This window comes from Eriocheir sinensis, chromosome 46 (genome assembly GCF_024679095.1).
Source record: "Eriocheir sinensis breed Jianghai 21 chromosome 46, ASM2467909v1, whole genome shotgun sequence".
NCBI lineage: Eukaryota > Metazoa > Arthropoda > Malacostraca > Decapoda > Varunidae > Eriocheir > Eriocheir sinensis.
Genome location: NC_066554.1, coordinates 134,298 through 155,809, shown reverse-complemented (window position 1 = coordinate 155,809; position 21,512 = coordinate 134,298). Strand labels below are relative to the sequence as shown.

The following is a 21,512-nucleotide window of genomic DNA, read 5'->3' as shown; positions in this document are numbered from 1 at the left end:
GTGTACACTCCTACTAAGATGTGTGAAGCTGAAAAGAAGGAGGTGTTTTACATCAAATTTAACTCCATATTAGACCAGTCCCCCGCTCATGATGCACACATTCTTTTGGGGAACTTTGATGCTACTATTGACCCTGAGACAGGTAGCTATGAGGTGTGTTGTTCCCAATGGCTCTGGTACTCGGAACAACAACAATCTTCTCATAAATTCTGTAAGCTCTAGAAAGTTAAGAATTTCATGTTCGATTTGGAAACCAGACCTCCACCGCTGGACATGGTAAAGACATGTTGCAGGGGTACCAGCTAAGGAGATTGACCACATCCTCATAAGCACCTCAAAATTGCAGGGTATATCAGAATATAAAATTCTTTTCAACCTACTGTAGAGTTGTTGCTACACTCATGCGTCTTGTCAGGTCATGAAGTATTATAAGAGTTTACCATTTTGTGTTTCATCTTGAGAAGCTGATAGTGTGTGCACATGAGTATGCAATAACAATTTCCAGTCAGTTTGATGTGCTCACAATTTTTGATGACCTTGTAGAAATGAGATATGCCTTAAAAATGTAACACTCTTAAGCTGCAAAAGAATGCATTCAAGAGAGCACTTGAGGTCAAAGTGTGGATTTTGGGGGATGGGGTCGTGCTGCCAGACTTGCAGGAAATCGTGACCAATGTAGGGCTCTGTCACATAGGATTAGAGATCTCCTGGGGTGATACAAGGAGACTTATATCAGGAGTCTTGTAAAGACCATCAAGGGTCATTTCAGTGGAGATGACCTTCAACCTGCTTACTGACCACTAAAGGAACACCACTCCAAGCCTCTCTCTTATGTGACTTTTTTTTCTGAACACAAGATGGTTGGCTCAACTCAAAGTTGGATGGGCAGAGAGCTCATTCAGCTGAGTACTTTGAGAAGATGAATTTGATGGACCTACATACTACCTTATTTTGACATTTCTTGTTGAAGAGCGCTTCATATTTTCATTATAGAAATTCAGTCCACATTCATTTGTGTGTGATAAATAATGTTCTTTTTTCCACAGGAGGAGTTTTCCTTTCCATTACAACAACATACACTCGGTCTGGTTCTGGCTTTGTTTCACCAAGTGCTTCAGCCAAAGCAGGAGTGGAAGCCTTAACAAGGTAAATATATGAATTCTCCATGTTTTTAAAGCAAGGTTCTTCAAAGTATGAGCTGTAGATCAAAATTATTTGATCAGCAGATCATCACACTGCACACAGATAAATACTTTGTCTGCTTGCACAATGGTAATAATGACATTGAATAATGATACAATAGTACTACCACTATGACTACTACTAGTACTACTACTAATAATAATGATAATAATAGTAACAATGATAATAACTAGTGGGCACCCATACAAATTGCATGGAATTGCATGGATTCTGCTCTGCGTGTCTTGATTGGGTTTGTTGCGATCCCCCCTCAGCAAAAACGTCCCTCTCGCCTGAAATTGGAGAATAAATTACCGTTTTCACATTAAATAGGGGCTAGATCGCTTAACAAACATAAACTGAATAAACTGGCCAAATATGCACCAATAGGTTAAAATATGGTGTTCCTACAATGGGTTTAGTGCCTCAAATTTCAAAGACAAACCCTCAACCCTTAGCCTGAGAGACATAAAGAAATATAGCTTCTCACAAAGAAATATAGAGGTTTGGAACAGACTAAGTGAGGATGTAGTATCAGCGAAGAGTGTGAACAACTTTAAGGAAAAGCTGGACAAATGCAGATATGGAGACAGGACCACACGAGCATAATCCCTGCCCTGTAAAACAACAACTAGGTAATTACACACACACAACAAACAAACAACTGACAAAAATATTGGTAGAAGAAATAGGCTGTCCATATCAAACCAGTGCAATGAGATGATGCGTCCCCATCCCCACTGTCTCTCAGCAATGTGTCCTTGTTTTGTGTGAAATGGTTATTTTCTGCTCCACATCCTAATTTTTTCCCCCTCCTGCACTTCTCCCCACAAGCCTATATACCCATCAGTACTAAAATATGGGAATAAAAGAATTTTAAAGAAATGTGAGCATGGAGGTAAAGAGGGAAATAAGGAATAATATTATCGTGCCAACTCTGTCATATGCATCAGAGACATGGACATGGAATGCAGCACAGCAGTTGAGAATATGTGCAGTGGAAATGAGTTATATAAGAGGTGCATGTGGTGTGTCAGGAATGGATGGAGAAAGTAATGAAAGCGTGTATGAGCAGTTTGGTATGGGTGTGACAGTGAAAAGAGTGGATTGTGGGGTGGTGGAGTGGGTGAAGCATGGTGCGCTGAGATGGTTTGGACACGTGATGAGAATGAATTCGTGAAGAGAGTGTATGAGGGAAGGGTTGAGGGAGGGGGTGCCAGGGGAAGACTACCTCTGAAGTGGATCAATAGGGTGAGTGAGTATTGGAGTGAGAGAGTTGGAAGTAGCAGGATTTAGTGTGCTGAGAGGGAGTGCCAGAACAGGGAGAGATGGAGACACTTCTGCCACAGCCACCCCCAGGAGGGAAGTTCCCGTGGGGGAGCAGGGCATCAGAGATATAGATAGATAAATTCAGTGAATAAATGTTCAACTTGGTACTGCATATTTCTCGCAAGTTTATGTATCCACCTCAAAATTAGCTGTGAATTTATGTTTTTCTTTGTGCGCCATTTAATTCCCCTTATGATGATTGTGTTTAGTTTTATGGCTTATAGATATGTAGGTATATTCAGTGTGACGTTTCAAAATTAGCCTGCTTGGCATTCCTGGATATACCTTAAGCCGTGCTCTCGGCCCAGCCACAGTGAAAGGGTTAATGTGCCTAGCTACAAATCCGTGGACCCGGGTTTGAATCCCAGCTTGGACACACAGCTCACCCTGCTGCTCATTTTACCTTTTGGGCTGGTTGAAAAAGGGTACTTGAGGAAACTTGGGGAAGGTAGAGTAATGGGTTCTTATCCACCACAGGCTTAAGGGCCAATGCAACGGAAATGAGTACTGTGGTGACATGAACCTATGACCCAACTTTTTTACTTATATTGGGATGTCACATGGATAGAAGATGAATGTGATGAATTTGTAGAAAACTACATTAGTAAGAGGAGCAACGAGGCATCATATTGCAGGTAAAAAGTACATATATATATACACAGGAAACTGGAGACTTCTTTCTTTGCCAACTTCTCTCAATAAAATTTACATGGGAATAAAGCTGAAAACCTTTATTTATTTATTTATTTATTTATTTATTTATTTATTTATTTATTTAATTTTTTTTTTTTTTCAGGTCTCTGGCTGCAGAGTGGGGAAGATATGGCATGCGTTTCAACTGTATTGCTCCAGGACCCATTGAAACAGAGGGGGCATTTAGCCGCTTGGACCCAACTGGTTCATTTGCTAAGGCAGCCCATAAGCGCATTCCAGCAGGGCGGATGGGGGAAGTGGAAGAATTAGCTAATCTGGCTTCTTACCTTGTGTCAGATTATTCATCATGGATATCAGGAGAGGTAAGTGATAATTATAGTTCTAAGGTAATACCCCCTTCGAAAGATTAGTTGTATACTTTACTTAAATTTTTAAAAATTACATTTTCTTAGCTTATGACAATTACATCTGTCTATACATAATGCCCATTTTCCTCTGGGATATCCCATTGATGGGTTAGTAGAAGCAGGAGTTCCTTTCTCCTAGCTCATCCACTTGTTATTTGCAACATTCACACTCTTGAATTGGAAAAAGAAACCAGAGGATCAAGCTGAACTTATGAAGTACTGAGCAATCAAACCAACAAAGTACAAAAGGAAAATAATTCAGGTGTTATATTTCAAAACACTTTTTCACAAGAGAAACATACAGGCAAATTTAAAAGATACATATAAGATCCTAAGAAACATGAGAATGCCATTCCACTTCATGGATGAGAACATGATGAAAAAAGATGATTGTGTCAATGATTCAACCAAGATTGGAATATGCAGCAATGTTGTGGTCTCCACACAGAAAAAAATATCAGGACAATATACAGGTGGAGAATCCCTTATCCAAAATCCCTGGGACCGAGAGTGTTGCGGATTTCAGATTTTTTTTGGATTTCGGAATATACAGGCCTTTCTGACATCTTAAGCATTAAACACTATCTTTAAGCCACAGCACACAACACACGGTAATCACAATGAGTAACAAGCGAAGGTGTTACTGTGATGACTGCTGACAACAAACTAACGCATAGCAGCACCAGTTGCCAGGTTGTGTACTGTGTTCTCCCCCCAATCCCATCCCAAAAGCCGCCCAAAACCTGCAGTGGTGGCGTGCAGATATTTTACGCCCAAGGTGTTGACGCAGCAGTAGGTTTACCTGCCCAGTTGGGCACATAAACTGTGGACCTGGCAATCCTGAGCAGCACACAACAGCTGACTGTGGTGGAATCTTCCCATCACATTGTGGAATTTTCCATTTGTGACGTGTCATGTCAGCATTACATAAAAACTCTGATTTTGGAGGTTTTCGGATTTGGGAATTTCGGATAAAGGATTCTTAACCTGTAGTAAAATCAGAGAGCAGCAACAAAAAAAAAAAAAATGCGCTAAGCTAGAGGAACTTGACATAATATGAGAAAAATTGGAAAGATCAGGTTTGCCACCTTGGATGAGTGTGGAAATCATTCCATATGTATATATTGTATGTTTTGCCATTATTGATCTAATACAATTCACCTAGAATTAAGTAACAAGTGGTAATAGTTTTTTACCATGAAAAATAATTAGAAGCGGCGTGAAAAATGTTTCAAACGTAATCAGGATTCATTTGTCAACATGGCACCTGCTGACATGACAACCCTTGTAAACATGAGAGGCCTGGATAGCCAGCGCCTAGCTTTTTGACACTAGACTCCATATGAAGTATACCTTCCCCGCGCTATCAACATTCTCATAACTTGAGAAATACACCAAAAGAAAACCAGGCTGTGACCGTCAAATACCCAGACCTAGCCCGTGTATTCGTACCAAGCTGCCAGTCACGTTGGAATTGCCACCACCGCTGGATTCCACTGATACCTTCACTACATCTTCTGAGTCTCTGATATCCACAGCTAAATAGCAGATTAGGGTTGGCCAATTTTTATTTTGTCTAAACTTGAGATAGGAGTAAGGGAATATTCCAGGTAATTCACTTTCCTTTGATTTTTATTGGTGATCATCATTAGCCTCGAAAGCTGAGGTTATTTCCCACATTGGTGCCGCAAGTGAGGAGTAGAACCGGATGTACATATGGCATTTGCTGATAATAGTTTCGTTCCGCGGGTCAGTGACTTGGAACGACGTGGCATATGGTGCCACACTACACGCGTGGCTTCGGGATCTCGCGGCCCTGCACCAGCCGATGCATGGGGAGGCAACTATAAGCAACTATATATGAATATAGGTAAAAAACAACTTACATAACATCCTGAGCCCATAATTGACTTTAATAGTATAACACTGGCCAACAACAAATTTATCGTCTAAGTTTTTTAGCTGATTTAGGACAATTATGCTGTGCTGAATCCAAAAATCACATTGGTTTTGCTCAATCAGGTCAACTTTTTTTTATCTATTGCCACAAGATATTTTTTAAGTTTTTTTTTTTACACGTACAGTTACCTCTCAATTAACGCGAGGGTTACGTTCCTGGAGATGATGCGTTATTTAAAATCGCGTTATTTAAACAAACCCTCTCGAGTTTCGCAGTTAGTCCTAAATTCTTACCATCCCGACTTTCATGCTTATCACCCCAAGTTTCACGCTGCTTTGACATGTAAGGGTCACATCTACTTACCATCAACGTCACGCACGCTACCTTAAAAGGTAGTGTCATCGCTATATTGGTAATTTTGCCACGAATCATAAATCACAATTTCTTAACTTTTCTACCTGCCCCGTGCCACTGAAGTAGTGAGCGCAGTTACTTCAACTAATACATCAGCTGCACCCTGCAATATTCATTATATATTAGGTATTCACCCAGTTAGGAAGGCAAGAAAAATTGAATAATATACATCTTGAGAGAGAGAGAGAGAGAGAGAGAGAGAGAGAGAGAGAGAGAGAGAGAGAGAGAGAGAGAGAGAGAGAGAGAGATAGAGAGAGAGAGAGAGAGAGAGAGAGAGAGAGAGAGAGAGAGAGAGAGAGAGAGAGAGAGAGAGAGAGAGAGAGAGAGAGAGAGAGAGAGAGAGAGAGAGAGAGAGAGAGAGAGAGAGAGAGAGAGAGAGTCTACACATTCCCAGCATATGGTCACACAATGTATCAGATGCAAGTGTCATTTGTAAATCAAATGAACCAGTGGAATGACTGAAATGGCCTAGCTCACCACTACTGAAATGAGACCCTAAAGAAAGGCAAAAGAAAGAAGAAAACAGGGAAAGTTAAGTCAACTCCTCACCTCACCTCAATTCACTGAAGTTCATTAAGCCCAAGTTAGATGAATAAAAGAGGGGCAGAGAGAATTATTCAGCAGAGAGAGGGCAGAGAAATGAAAAAAAATATATATAAATAATATATATATATATATATATATATAATATATATATATATATATATATATTAGAGAGAGAGAGAGAGAGAGAATGTGTGTGTGTGTGTGTCGTATTTTAGGTTGCGTTCAAAAGCTGTAGTTTCAAAGTGACAACTACACACAAAACCAACAGAATCTGCTCGAGAATAATTATTTTTTATATCACAAATTTCCATCCATTTCTTTCTAAGTTCTTGATCTCTTGGGAGCCGATGAAATCGTAGATTACTGTTTCCTTTCAGAGAAACTGATTGACATCCGCGCACAATACAAAAAGTTGGCATATTCAAAGAAAACACACTTAAGCAAAGTTTCCTATTGAGTGAGTGAGGAGCTCAGATCAAGAGACTGATGGACGTGAGACTGACCTCTAAGAGGAGGTATACACCAACAACCAAGCCTCAGAAGCGCTATTCAGATGCAGGACAAATAACATGCAACTAAAAGACAGGAACAGACACCGGCAAGAGGAAACCAAGTGCGACATAAGCGAAGCTGAAAACAAAGACCTGCGACACTTCCTGCTCTGGTGCCCGGCCTGTGCAGAGGAAAGAAAAACGTGTGTGAGGCTGCAGCAGCCTTACGTGGAAGAAGAGGATGACATCATTGGAAATTTTTTATTTGAAAATGAACACATGGAAGAAACAAAAGCAACAGTACACAAGTTTTGGACAATAAGAGAAAAAAGAATGAAAGAAAAAGAGGAAAATAATAGACCCAGACAGTAGAGACACATCAGGGAGTGCCGTTACAAAGGCGAAACTCCCTACCGACTACTACTACTACTCTCGTCCATGCCCGAACCCAGTCCCCTCTTCACCTGACGTCATGTGCAGATGAGACAAATTTAGGTTCCTCGCCATCCCCTTGATGGAGTTGCCTTCCATTCTCTTTACCTTGATCGTAAGGACCACTTAAGTTAAGACCACATAGGCTTACGACAGCGTAACCTTCGAGAATCTCGCCCGTGGTGTGCTGCTATGCGTTAGTTTGTTGTCAGCAGTCATCACAGTAACACCTTCGCTCATTACTCATTGTGATTACCACGTGTTGTGTGCTCTGTGGTGTAAAGATATTGTTGAAAATGTCAAAAGGGCAAGCCCGGATTAAGCTTGCATTGGGCCCTACGCCACCCACAGTTTTGGGCCCCCCATTGAATTAATAAATTAGGCAAGATCTGGACAATTTCATATTTTATTGAAACATCAGAATGAATTAATGATACAGTATATTTAATACAGATTGTCATCATCTTTATTTTCTTTATATTCTATACTTATTAGCAGCATACATACCATACTTATGTACATAGGTAATTATGGCAGCTCCACCAATGCCCGTTTTCTTGATTTCTCTTGTGAAAACTGTTCAGTGGTGGTTTCAAATGTCATTGAAGAGGTGACATCATTTTCAATTGACATAACAGACTAAGCATTCAGTTGTTTTTGAGTCATTGTTGAATGAAATCTGTTTTTAATCAAAGACAGTTTGGAAAATGAACGTTCACCTTCGCTGACTGTGACTGGTAATGTTAAGAACAGTCGCAGAGCAGTTGAAACATTGGCAAATGTTGACTCTACAACTGGATTCTTCCTTAAGTATTTTAACAGGACATGAGGATCACGATCCAACTTCAAATGAGTTACAAATTCTGAGAATGTTTCAAATTCATCCTCGCAGTGGGGTTCCAAGTCATTGATGTATTTTTTCACCAAGCTGGATACATCAACTCTCAGCTGTGCAGTAGTATCATTCTCCATCAATGACTTGTTAAAGGCAAAGTCATCAGATATCTTGTGATAAGCCTGGCGACGTTGAGCTAATCTTGCAAGTAACTTGTCAATGATGACAACAAAACTCTGTTCACAGAATTTTTGTGCATCTTGAAGATCTGCATCAGGTTCAGCAGAATCATCAGCTTGACGCTGCCATCTTCTCTTCCGTATCTTTTCCGATACATATACTTGCTGAACATTTTCCATGAGATTTTTTGCATCTTTCTCCAGTTCATCAAATTGACCACGAAGCTCAGCAACAGAACTTTCAAGTGATAGAAACAATGATACAGCCATGTTGATATCAATATTTGTGCTTTGGAGAAGAGTACTAGCTCTCTGAAAGCACTGGAGGATCTTGTTCCAAAGAACACACATAATGCATTTTCAAGAAGGCACATTTTCTCTGCAAAAACTGATGCACCAAGTCGAGCATCTCCTTTTAGTTCCTCATTGTCTGCAATTTCATTTAACATACCATAGATGCTAGAGCAGTTTAAGTGCAGTGCTTTCACTGATTCAGAATGGAAATGTCAACGTGAGGAAGATAATGTTTTTAGGGTTAGAATTCTACCATTTTCATTAGGTGACAATCCCTTTGTTAGTAAATTCCAGCGCTTTGTTGATCCAACTGAATATGCATATAATTTCTGCAGAAGTTCTAAGAAATTGCAAGCACTGACTTGTGTTGCCAACACAAACAAGTTTTTGCTATTTTATTTTTATTTTTTATTTTTATTTATTTATTTATTTTTTATTTATTTTTATTTATTTATTTTTTTATTTTTATTTATTTAATTTTTTTTTTTTTTTTTTATCAACAGTCCAACGAAGCATACTGATCTCCCTGAGGCTACAGGCATTTCCGGGATTTCCATTATGTGGGGGCCCAATTATGGGTTGGGTCTATCAGGTTTTGTGGGCCCCTCAGTGCTGGGGGCCCTATGCCATGGCATGCTTGGCATATAGGATAATCTGGCCCTGCAAAAAGGCCTGCAGATAGATAAGATATTCCGAAATCCACAACACTTTCGGTCCTAGGAATTTCGGATAAGAGATTCTCAACCTGCAGCAGCTTTAGTAGCAATAATTTTTTTTTTTTTTTTTTTTTTTTTTTGTGGTAATGTTATTTGATTCTTACAGACTCTTGCAATGGATGGTGGGTCATCGCGCTTCATGTCTGGAGAGTTTAATCCACTAATAAATGTGACGTCTGAAGGATGGAATGAGATTGCTAAACTGATTAGACAGAAAGGAAAGGAGAAACTTCACATATCAGCCAAACTGTAGAGCTATAGAAACAAATCATTCAATTCTTAATAGAAAAAAATTACTAACCAGGTTTACAGAAGCTAGATTCCTAGGCAGGTTGGTAAGGTTGCAGCTGATTGGCTGCACCACACTCTCACAGACACTCGTCTGACTATATCTTGCATGCTCGAGTGAGACATGTTTCTACATTATATGCCATAAATCACCCCATATACGAGATAGACAGTTTTGGTTGACACCATCAGACTGTAGAATCAAGATGTATTTTAAAAACTCGACAAAACAAAAAAGAAAATGGTATTACGATGAGTTGAACCAAAACTGGCTATCTCGTATATGGATGGGGTGAGCTATGGCATATAATATAGCAACATGTCTTACTCGAAAATGCAAGATATGGTCTGACACGAGTGTCCGCAAGAGAGCGGTGCAGGTAATCAGCTGCAACCTTTCCAACCTGCCTAGGCGCCAGGAATCTAGAGCCTGGTATAGTAATGCTTCTGATATTGCTTGCATTTGCTTTCTTATCAAGCTGCCATTTTTAAGAACATTTTATTCAGAACAATTAAAAATCATTCATTTATTACCTGAAACATTGCTAGCAATGCTACTTAAGTTGCTCTTTATTGTGTTTTTAATAATTGTTTCTGTATTTTTCAGAATACTAAAATTATAATAATCAATAAACATGTTTTTGATATAAATATTGTATAATTTATTGTAAAATATGTGTGAACCTAATAGTGTTGGTGTACTTAGCTATGGGGAGGGCATTCATTGATCTAATAGACTCCTGGTAAAAGATGCAAAATGGGCCACCATGAAGGTGAAAAGGCAGTAAAATTTTAAAGTGCATTACACATTTTCATTTAATCACATAGGCCAGCAGTACATAAGAAAGTATGAGTAAATATCTGCTCTTGAGTTTACTTACACTTGATGTAATTTGTATCAGCAGTGCTTTGGTAGATAAAAAACAAATAAAAAATTCTTTGTCAAGTGTTGAGGCTCAGTAATGAATTAAAATAATAACATCAAGCTACTTTTTTTTGGAGGAACTCATTGGTACATTAAAACTAATTCAGTTCACTGTAGCATAAGGGGCACAAATTTTATGACAAAAGCAATGACTAAATACATATATATATATATATATATATATATATATATATATATATATATATATATATATATATATATATATATATATATATATATATATATATATATATATGTGTGTGTGTGTGTGTGTGTGTTTACCTATTTGTAGTCTTCAGGGCCCGAGCTAAGCTCTAATAGTCCCGTCTCCATATCTACATTCATCCAGCCTTTCCTTCATTTGATGGACACTGTTCGCCTCCACCACCTCTCCCCACAAGCTGTTCCATGTGTTAACACATCTGTGTGGAAAACTATACTTTTTCAAGTCACCCGAACAGGTTTCTTTATTAATTTAAGTTTCTTTCCATGTCCTCTCAGCCCTCGCATTCTCGCAGTAGAGAAGAGATCATCTCTATCCACCTCATCAAACTTATTTACCAACTTATACAGTGTGTTCAGATCTCCTCTCTCCCTTCTTTATTCCAGTGTCGTCAAGTCCATCTCCTTCAGTCTGTCAGAGGTGGGCAAGTGCGGTACTTAGTGCGGTAGTGCAGTAGTACCGCATCACTAAAAAGTACCCAGTGGAATGCCAGCACTGGGTGGCCCTTCTGCGGTGGCGAGGTTGACCCACTTGGTCATCCTCGCTTTGGGCTCCCACGCTGCAGTCAAGTCGACTGGTCGGCTGCTCGCCCGTGTACCGCTACAGGTTGCTACTGGGCGCCTGCCCGGAGGGCCCGTGCCTCCGTCGCTGCTCGACAGCTGCTACTTGTGTCTGTGGCGGTGGCGAAGGTATCCCCCACCCCTGTAACAAGCTTTGCATTGCTTGCTCCCTCTTACAGGGCTGCCTTTTGGCCAAAGGCCCTGTCCCCCTATTAAGGGGGAAAATCTTGAAGACAAGACTAAAAAATACCGCACTACCGCAAATTTTCTGAAAATATTGCACTCCTGCGGACCGCACTAAAAAATCCTGCAGTATATTTTGCAGTACTTAGAAAACTATCGAAGACATTTGCAGCGTGGCATGCTCACAGAAATGTGCAACAATAATAATAATAATAATTTATTATTATTATTATTATTTTATCATTATTATTATTGTTGTTGTTGTTATTATTATTATTATTATTATTATTATTATTATTATTATTATTATTATTATTATTATTATTATTATTATTATTATTATTATTATTATTATTATTATTATTATTATTATTATTATTATTATTGTAATTATCTACTCGTTGAAATTTCCACGTGGTTTCTTCGCTGAGGCCTGAAACGCCAGTGCTTAGAGCTTTCCCACGGTCGAGGTCTCGCTATTACCAGTTGCAGTTGACGTGTTTTGTCTTAAATGTTGGACAGTTTGAATAATATTTCACTGTTCCCGTCATGACTTTCCTATATTAGTAATTTTTTGTTTTCCCTCAAACACTGGAGAATTCCTCCGATTCCTCCCCTCCTCCCCTTCCCCTTCACTCCCCCATATCCTCCCTACCATTCCTCCCTGGCTAGTGCTACTGCAGCTGTCGCACCACCCTTCCTTCCTTCCTTCCCACCCCCCACTTCCTTCTCTCTCACATGACACTCATCTCCTCCCCCTTCACTGTCCCCTCCCTCCTCCCTCGGAAAGTTGCACCCTTCCCTCCCCCTCCCCCCCTTCCCGTCCTCTACTCCCCTGTCCCCCCCTTCCTCCTCCCTTACCTCCCTCTCTCCCTCCCCCAGTGCTCCTTAACCTGTATGGCTGTGAAACAGAAATACAAAAGAGAGCGTGTGCCAGCGTTTGAAAAGCGTGGCGAAAACAGGGCCAATAATGGCGTCCAAATCTTAGGTTGTCGGAACTCTCTCTATCAAGGGACTCTACTTCTAGCTATTTCTTATCCCACAATATATGCATATAATTCATCATCAGGGTATTATTCTTCATAACATATATCGATATGAGGACGCTCGGGCTATTTGTAAAAAGAGGCGGATCCTTCCCTTAAACACAATGTAATGCCAAAATTTACAAATATTCTCGTTTTCTGGAAATGAGAGTAATTTTCAAAAATATTTCTGGAAGTGGCATGTTGAGACCTTGGATGAATTATTGTTAAGTTATTAAAATACGTAATATCAACATATCAGTGTGACACTACAGTCAACATGATTAGCATTCATATATATTTCTACATTGCATAATTATTGCTGCAAGACTAATTTTTCGTCTGTTAGTGATATACAGATTTGTTTTATGATTAGATCTATGAAGATTTTTTTTGTGTTCTGAAGTCGTTTTGTGTCTGACTCTTGACAGACTGTGGCTCAAGATGGAGGGGAGTTCCGGTACATGGCTGGTATGTTCAACATGTTGGGCCGAGTCAGTTCTGAAGAGTGGGATGTGATGGCCCAAATTATTCGGACTGCAAAAAAGAATTCCAAGAAATAGAAGAGTAGTCAGATAGTTGATATATTAATAAACTTAGCAATTAATAAGGTCAAGCAAACATTTCACTCATTTAAGCTATAAAATATATGATTTTATGAATGGATAAATTTTGTACTTTGCATATTTATTAGATCTCACTTGAATTTATCTTATAGGTAATACTATTAAAAGTACGTGCGGGAGCGTCAAAGTTTGTTGAGTTACCCTTGAAGGTGGCCGTGAATACCGTTCTCGCCGCTGGTGCCGCAGGTGAGTACAGATCAGATATAATGCCTTCAGGATGCCTCTCAACCTCACATCCGGCTGTGGAAGCCAGTTCGAGTCCAGCCATAGTTAGGGTGATTAATTAAAGGAGGGTAAACTTTAATCTTCTTCCATTACTCACTTCATATTGCACTTGAAATGTTTTAAACGGCTTTTCCTTATGCACGGTCTAATTAGAAACTTAACATTCGTGTATAATGAGGGATTACCCTATATGACTATGTTCCCCTGAAGTGAACGGTCATTATTTTATTTTGGTTGTTTTTAGAAGTGAACTATCTTCATTATGCGGTGTATTAAAAAAATGTATTCTTTTTCCCAGTTCTCTCAAAGTTTATTGGTAATACTTGCCCCAGTATTATTTTTGTCTGAAATAAATGTTTGCCCAATTTATTCTTGACTATTTTTGTCCATCTTTGTCTCTTCCTGATTAGGAACGGTATTTACAAAGTCACTGCAGGCTATGAAAGATTGGGTAAACAGAAGTATAAAATCGGTTTCAAAATACTAGGATAAACAGTAGGATCACCTAATATGCGTGATCGTAGTATGCGAACCACATATGAGGGGGAGTCTTACAATAAATTTAAGCCTTCGCCTTTGCGAGTTCAACCCTAATGTATGCCATTTATAATTCAAAATATAGCAAAAATTACATTTTCAGTCCTATATGTGAATATATGACCTGCTGCTCTGATGACTCTCCCCCTCCCAGCCCACCAGCCTTGGCTGTTAAATTTGATATGTGGCTATAATGGGAAAATGTAAGACTATTCAAATGCAGAGCAAGTTTTTAAAGGTAACCAGCATCTTCATTCTTTCACCCCTTTTACTGGTAAACTCTGGAACAGGCTTCCTTCGTCAGTATTTCCTCCTGCCTATGACTTGGCCTCCTTCAGGAGAGGAGTAACAGGACATCTCTCCTCCTGAAATTAACCCCTCTTTTGACAACTCCTCTATACTTCTTTTTATAGGAGCAATGATTAGTGGGCTTTTTTTCTGCCCTTAAACTGCTTCCTTTGCTGTAAAAATAAATAAATAAATAAATAAAGTTTATGACAAGCACATTATAGAGGCTTGAATACACAAAGTAAAATCATTGTTTTTCATAAGTTGCTTAGAATTTTTGTTATACTTTTTGAAATTTCTAAATTTATTAATATAAATATGAATTTGCTAGATTTTGTGTAAAACATTCTTTTACTTATACTATAATAGTCTTAGGAAATTAAAATTTATAATCATGTAATACATGTGACTAGTTTGTCACTACAGGTCCATGGCCTTATTTATTTGTGAAAATTGCATTACGATGACACATGCATATATTCATTTTACTTGGTTACGAAATCACAAAATGAAAGAATATTAGATTTCTTATCAAAGTCAGAGAACTATGCTTATCGCTGGTAATAAAACAATATCAGTCTTTGCCTTGATTTTTTATGAATTTTCTTATTAGGGTTTCTGGTATCTTATCAATCAATATAATTTGTTATCAGCTTACAACACCACATGCGTTGTGTATCTTAGTGCAGTCACATTCTCCATTCTTCAGCGAGCAGAAGCAGGTATGTCGAGTCAAGTGTTCCAGTCATATTTTCCGTTTATATAACTGTACATGAGTGCTTATAAGAGAACAGCGTTAGAATATGAAACAATGTAAAGGTGATAAGTGACAAATGGCATATAAATAAATTAATATATATATATATATATATATATATATATATATATATATATATATAATATATATATATATATATATATATATATATATATATATATATATATATATATATATATATATATATATATATATATATATATATATATATATATATATATATATATATATATATATATATATATATATATATATATATATATATATATATATATATATATATATATATATATATATATATATATACATATATATGTGTGTATATATATATATATATATATATATATATATATATATATACTATATATATACACACACACATAAAGGCATGTAATTGATGTACGGATAAGTATTCCTCAAAATAGGAATCACTTATTATTTTATACCTGGGATATTTACATAGATGATCACACACACGGATCCAATGGTCTGGAGTAGGTGGGGGGGTTTTCCGCCAGGCATTTACCTGAATTTTCAGACCGCAGCAATGAGATTGTGTTTTTTACACAAGATATTGGGCTAAATGGAATAGGCGCACCTAACATCACCAAATGTGGGGTACAAACTTAGCGGAGGGACTGTTTTTTGTGCCTCGAGTGGCGGTAGTGGGCTAAGGAGTAGCCTATCCTTTTACCTTTGGCCAAGATTGAAAGAGGTAGGATCAGAAGTTTCTCGTAAATTTTGTTGTTGTTTTATTGCTGGAATTTTTATAATGATTATTTCTTAACTCTCCCTACTTACATATTATCCAACATGATTTTTATTTATTGTCTTTGATAAAAGTGACCATTTTGCCACAATCATGCAGAGCATTTTACAATCGCTTTATATATACATTATGATATTTTTTCATGAGTGAATTTTTACTTTTATAAGTCTTTTTTGCACATTAAAAAATCTGTCACTTAAAACAAAAAATATCAGTATATTTTTGCTCTTTTTATTTGTCTTTCAAATAGTGTATTCAGTTTGGATGTAAATTATTTGGCTTTTAAGTTTTGTAACTGTATTTGCCCATAAGTTATATTTCTAGTAAAGGCGTTTGAATTTTTTATTTTTACAAAAAACGTCATGTAGGTGTAGTTAGTCATTTTTTATATGCGTTATTATGAGTTGAATATGACTATTTCAAAGTATTTGGCACCTGGATCCTTCCCATTTTCGAAGGATATCATCTGATTCACTTTATTGAGTGAAATTCTATTGTAATAAACAGTCACAAATTCGTGTCACTGTAAAACTGAAATAAGTATTGTAAGTTATGCCTCCATGAAATATACAAAAATAGATGAATATGAAAGCTCACGAAGTCACAATAAGTGACATCACCTGCTTTGCGCAGTCTTGTCTTGTCTTAAAGATTTACCCCTTAACAGGGGACAGGGCCTTTGGCCAAAAGGCGGCCCTGTCTGGAGGAGCGAGCAATGCAAAACTCGTTACGGGGGTGGGAATGCCTCCGCCGCCGCCACAGACACGAGTAACAGCCGTCGAGCAGCGACGGAGGCACGGGCTCCCCGGGCAGGCGCCCAGAAGCAGCCCGTAGCAGGAGCCGGGCGAGCAACTAGGCACTGCCTAGGCAGTCTACTACCGGCGGAAGGGCCGGCCAAGTTGCTCGCCCGACGTGCCAAGCAACTAGGCAGTCTACTACCGGCGGAGGGGCCGGCCAAATTGCTCGCCCGACGTGCCAAGCAACTAGGCAGTCTACTACCGGCGGAAGGGCCAAGTTGCTCGCCCGACGTGCCAAGCAACTAGGCAGTCTACTACCGGCGGAAGGGCCGGCCAAGTTGCTCGCCCGACGTGCCAAGCAACTAGGCAGTCTACTACCGGCGGAAGGGCCGGCCAAGTTGCTCGCCCGACGTGCCAAGCAACTAGGCAGTCTACTACCGGCGGAAGGGCCGGCCAAGTTGCTCGCCCGACGTGCCAAGCAACTAGGCAGTCTACTACCGGCGGAAGGGCCGGCCAAGTTGCTCGCCCGACGTGCCAAGCAACTAAGCAGTCTACTACCGGCGGAAGGGCCGGCCAAGTTGCTCGCCCGACGTGCCAAGCAACTAGGCAGTCTACTACCGGCGGAAGGGCCGGCCAAGTTGCTCGCCCGACGTGCCAAGCAACTAGGCAGTCTACTACCGGCGGAGGGGCCGGCCAAATTGCTCGCCCGACGTGCCAAGCAACTAAGCAGTCTACTACCGGCGGAGGGGCCGGCCAAATTGCTCGCCCGACGAGGGCTGGCGTGCCACTGCTTTGCGCAATGGTGGTAGAAGATTAATCCCCTCAGAAGGGGAACGGACCTTTGTCATATGTGACGGCCCGTCACTGTGGGGTGCCAGGCGGGGAAACGGGTGCACATGGCAGCCCGAAGCAGAGCAGAGCGAGCAACTTAACAGTCTATAGGTGGCCCAGAGGCCGGAAGAGTTGCTCGCTCGACGAGTGCAGGCGTTCCACTGTTTTGCGCAGTAAAAATATGCTTATCTATGGTAGCTGATACCCGTAAAACGGCGTGCGCTGCTGCCTGGCCCACAGTTGTAACAGGTGCAGGTATCACGGGGCGCCACAACGCTGTATTTTTTTTTTCTTTCTTTACAGCAAAGGAAAAAGCACAAGGGCAAAAAAAAAAGAATCCTTAATCTCAATATTGAAAAAAAAAAGCCTGCTACTCACTGCTCCTACAAAAAACTTTCAGAGTGGCCGAAAGAGAGGTCAATTTCGGGAGGAGAGGTGTCCTGATACTCTCCTCTTGAAAGAATTCAAGTCGTAGGCAGGAGGAAATACAAATGAAGGAAGATTTTTCCAGAGTTTACCAGCGTGAAGGATGAAAAAGTGAAGATGCTGGTTAAAGATGGCCTTGCCGTGAGCGGTCATTTAAACATTTAAAAGCCCCTAGAATGTAGCCACCCCTCTCTTCCGTTTTCCTCCGCTTCACCGCATTACTCCTGTCTCACTTTTTCCATCACGACGTTCCTACTAGGTGAGTCTATGTGATTTTTGTGACAGCAAACCCAAGGAGATGTCCAACACTGCTTTTCTTGTACCCAACATTGTAGTCACTCTCTGCTTTTGCTATGGCGTACTCCAATATTTGTTTATTTGTGTTCTTGTCCTTAGAGCAGTAGGCTATCCCTATACGCGTGAATGGAAATGTTTGTTGTACTCTTGCTTGGACCATGGTGCACCACGGTGCTCCACTTGAACGTTAGTCGCTGAAGCTAGGGTTGACTGAAGATCTGGGATGCATGTGAGTAATCTTTCGCCCTTTGGCGATGGTTGAAATATCACATCGTGTTTCGGTGGGACTCGAACCTTGGTCGACGGGCTCACTATTCCCGCCCGCTGACCACTCGGCCACCACCACCCAAGTTTATAGAGGCGCCACCTCGCTTGGCTCATTCTGTCCCACGGAGCTCATCTTTGATATTCTTTTTAGCGAGAATCTAGAGTGCAGGTTGATAGGTGGTCTTCTGGACAGTATGTAGGTTGTCTTATGCCACTCGGCGATGACTAAAAAATCACAGCTTGTGGCGGTGAGCAGGACGCGAACCCTTCTGGTCCTCCTGGACGCCACCCCCGTTCTCTAACCACTCGGCCACCGCCTCCTCTGTATTTTTCGTTTGGCTCTGATGGTTCAGTGTGCTAAGTATCGATTATGAACTTTTGTCATTACACAATATCAAAATAAATGAACCATGTAAAAATAATATTAAATTATAAGGCAATACAATTTTAAAAAAATATACATGATTTCAATTATATAAAACTTACTATTAGAAAATAAAGAAAATATGGCAACATGGAACAAAATTGTGACAACTTTCTGATAGTCCAAGTTTCTGCACGCGTAAGATGTGCTTAAAGTAATCCAATAAATTCAGTTACCAGATAATGCAGGAAACTCGATCACTGTTTCCATACGAAGTAAAAAAAACGAAGTAGCAAAAAGGAGAAGTGATGTTGCAGATTTAATGTTTCTGTCCTACAACCACAGAGTTCTTGACAAGACGACGATGACACGAGCTGGGGTAGCAGCCTGTTTCGTACTGGTGACGGTGATGATGGTGGCATCGGTGTGTGTGACACAGGCAGCCGCATTACCCACAGTGCACTTTGCCGCTCCAAAGCGGGATGTCATGAAGGCATCTCCACAGTCCACTGCTTTTCAACTGATTGGGTCATTCCAATCGGATGGCAATAAACACGACGCTCGTTGCATCCGTAAGTAAATGTAGATAGGTATATTATACGGATGATGATATGATATATATATATATATATATATATATATATATATATATATATATATATATATATATATATATATATATATATATAGATATAGATATAGATAGATAGATAGATAGATAGATAGATAGATAGATATATATATATAGATAGAGAGAGAGAGAGAGAGAGAGAGAGAGAGAGAGAGAGAGAGAGAGAGAGAGAGAGAGAGAGAGAGAGAGAGAGATTTACATAGAAAATCAGACCACACAGACCCCATGGTCCAGACTAGGTCATCTATCCTTTAACCTAAGTGATTCTTCATTAATCAATGGCTCCAAAACTTTGCATTTCAACTCTAGTTAATATTAAGGTGAAGGAAGTGTCGGTCGAGCTTGTTTTTAAAGGAGTTAATCGTGTTACACTGGAACACTGATGGTGGGAACTTATTCCATTCTCGCACTACAACGTTAGTAAAGAAAAATTTGATGCAGTCTGAATTTACTTGTCTACATTTAAGTTTTGTGCCATTATTCCTCGTTCGCAAAGTGTCATCGATCATAAACAATTCTGATTTATCCACATTCGTAAATCCATTAAGTATTTTAAAACATTCGATCAGTTTTCCTCTGAGGCGACGTTTCTCAAGAGGGAACATGTTACGGTGGAAAGCCTCTCGTCGTAGGATTTGTTGCGCAAGGAAGGGATCATTTATGTTGCCCGACGTTGAACACCTAATTTAGCAATGTAACTGCACCGCATATTCCAAGTGGAGTCTGACTAAACTATTGTAGAGCGGAAATATTACTTCTTTATTTTTTAATAAAAAGTTTCTTTTAATGAAGCCCAACATTATGTTCACTTTATTTGCTGCATCGATGCATTGTTGTGAGAATTTGAGGTTTGACGCGATTTTGACACCCAGTCCTTGACGCATTGAACGCTTTAACGCCTTTGTGTTTGACGCCGCGCATTTCGTAATCGAACTTCCTTTTTCTTATTCCAATTTGAAGGACCTGGCACTTGTTTACATTAAAGGGCATCTCTCATCTATCATACCAAACTGAAATTTTATGCAAATCCCCTTGGAGGCTTTGTCTGTCTTCGTCAGTGAGAACCGAGTTACCAATCTTTGTTAAAATATTTTCATAAACCTTATTTTTTCGTTTATATGGTCTGCTGGTGTCATCTAGTAAATTATCACTACCAAATCTTTTTCTTTTTCTGATATTTGCGAATCTGAATTTCCCAATCAGGTCTCTTGTTACTTTTCCCAAACTTTATTACATGATACTTATCCACATTGAACTCCATCTGCCACTTGACACTCCATTCATAGAGCTTGTTTTTCTTCTTGCAGTTTTCCACAAGAGTCTCTGTCTGTGATTCTTTTCTGACTTTTTGCATCATCAGAAAACAAATTTATGTAGCTTTTGTCCCCAATATTGATATTTAAATCATTTGCATATATTAAAAATATAATAGGTGCCAACACCGCTTGTCACCTGTCTCCACGAAGAGTTTTTTTTCCCTTTAACATTGTTTTCATTTCTCTGTTATTTAGAAAATCTTGCATCCACCTGTATAGCTTTCCTTGAACTCCTCCTTTGTACTTTAGTTTCCACAGAAGTCTTTGATGTGGTACTCTGTCAAAACTTTCTTAAATCCAAATAAATAATGTTCACTCATCCATCTCTCTCCTGTATTACTTCTGTTACCCTGTCATAGAAACTCAAAGCGATTTGAAACACATGATTTTTCTTTTCTGAAACCACATTGTCTCTCTGTAAGCATACTGTGGTTTTCAAGATGCTTCTTGAGAGGCTTCCTTACCAGCTGCTCTAGAATTTTACCTACAACACTCGTTAATGATATTGGTCTATAATTTAACGGGTTTTGTTTATTACCTTTTTCGAAAAGGGGATCAATGTTGGCTTTTCTCCATATGGTTGGTAGCTTTCCTTGCCTGAATGACTCCAGAAATATATAATGCAGTGGTGTACTTAATTCATCTGCACTTTCATTCAGAACCATCAGGTCCACTTGCTTTCCTTTTGTCAAATTTACTCAACTCTTTGACTTCTTGTCTCGTTATGTTTACTTCTGATGATTATATATAATATTCTGTTCTCCAGCATTTGCTTCAAAAATATTTTCTTCAGTGAAGACTGACTGGAAACTTTTATTTAACACTTCACATATATCC

At 39.3% G+C, this 21,512-nt stretch overlaps 1 protein-coding gene across 3 annotated transcripts in view; it reads left to right on the top strand.

Annotated features, from left to right (window-relative positions):
- The window catches only part of LOC126980956 (2,4-dienoyl-CoA reductase [(3E)-enoyl-CoA-producing], mitochondrial-like), a 28,976-nt gene that overhangs the window by 5,835 nt on the left and 1,629 nt on the right, over positions 1–21,512 (top strand). Inside the window, exons 5-8 of one of the 3 annotated variants that reach the window (XR_007733683.1) lie at positions 1,047–1,146; positions 3,308–3,527; positions 13,015–14,981; positions 19,074–19,300. Coding sequence is in view for 1 of the 3 variants with exons in the window: in XM_050831424.1 (XP_050687381.1) it covers positions 1,047–1,146; positions 3,308–3,527; positions 9,486–9,632 (467 nt within the window). In the remaining 2 variants the exon portion in view is untranslated. Of the gene's footprint in view, positions 1–1,046; positions 1,147–3,307; positions 3,528–9,485; positions 9,863–11,201; positions 11,505–13,014; positions 14,982–19,073; positions 19,301–21,512 lie in introns of those variants that run through there. The other 2 variants (XR_007733684.1, XM_050831424.1) reach the window with 2 other exon arrangements.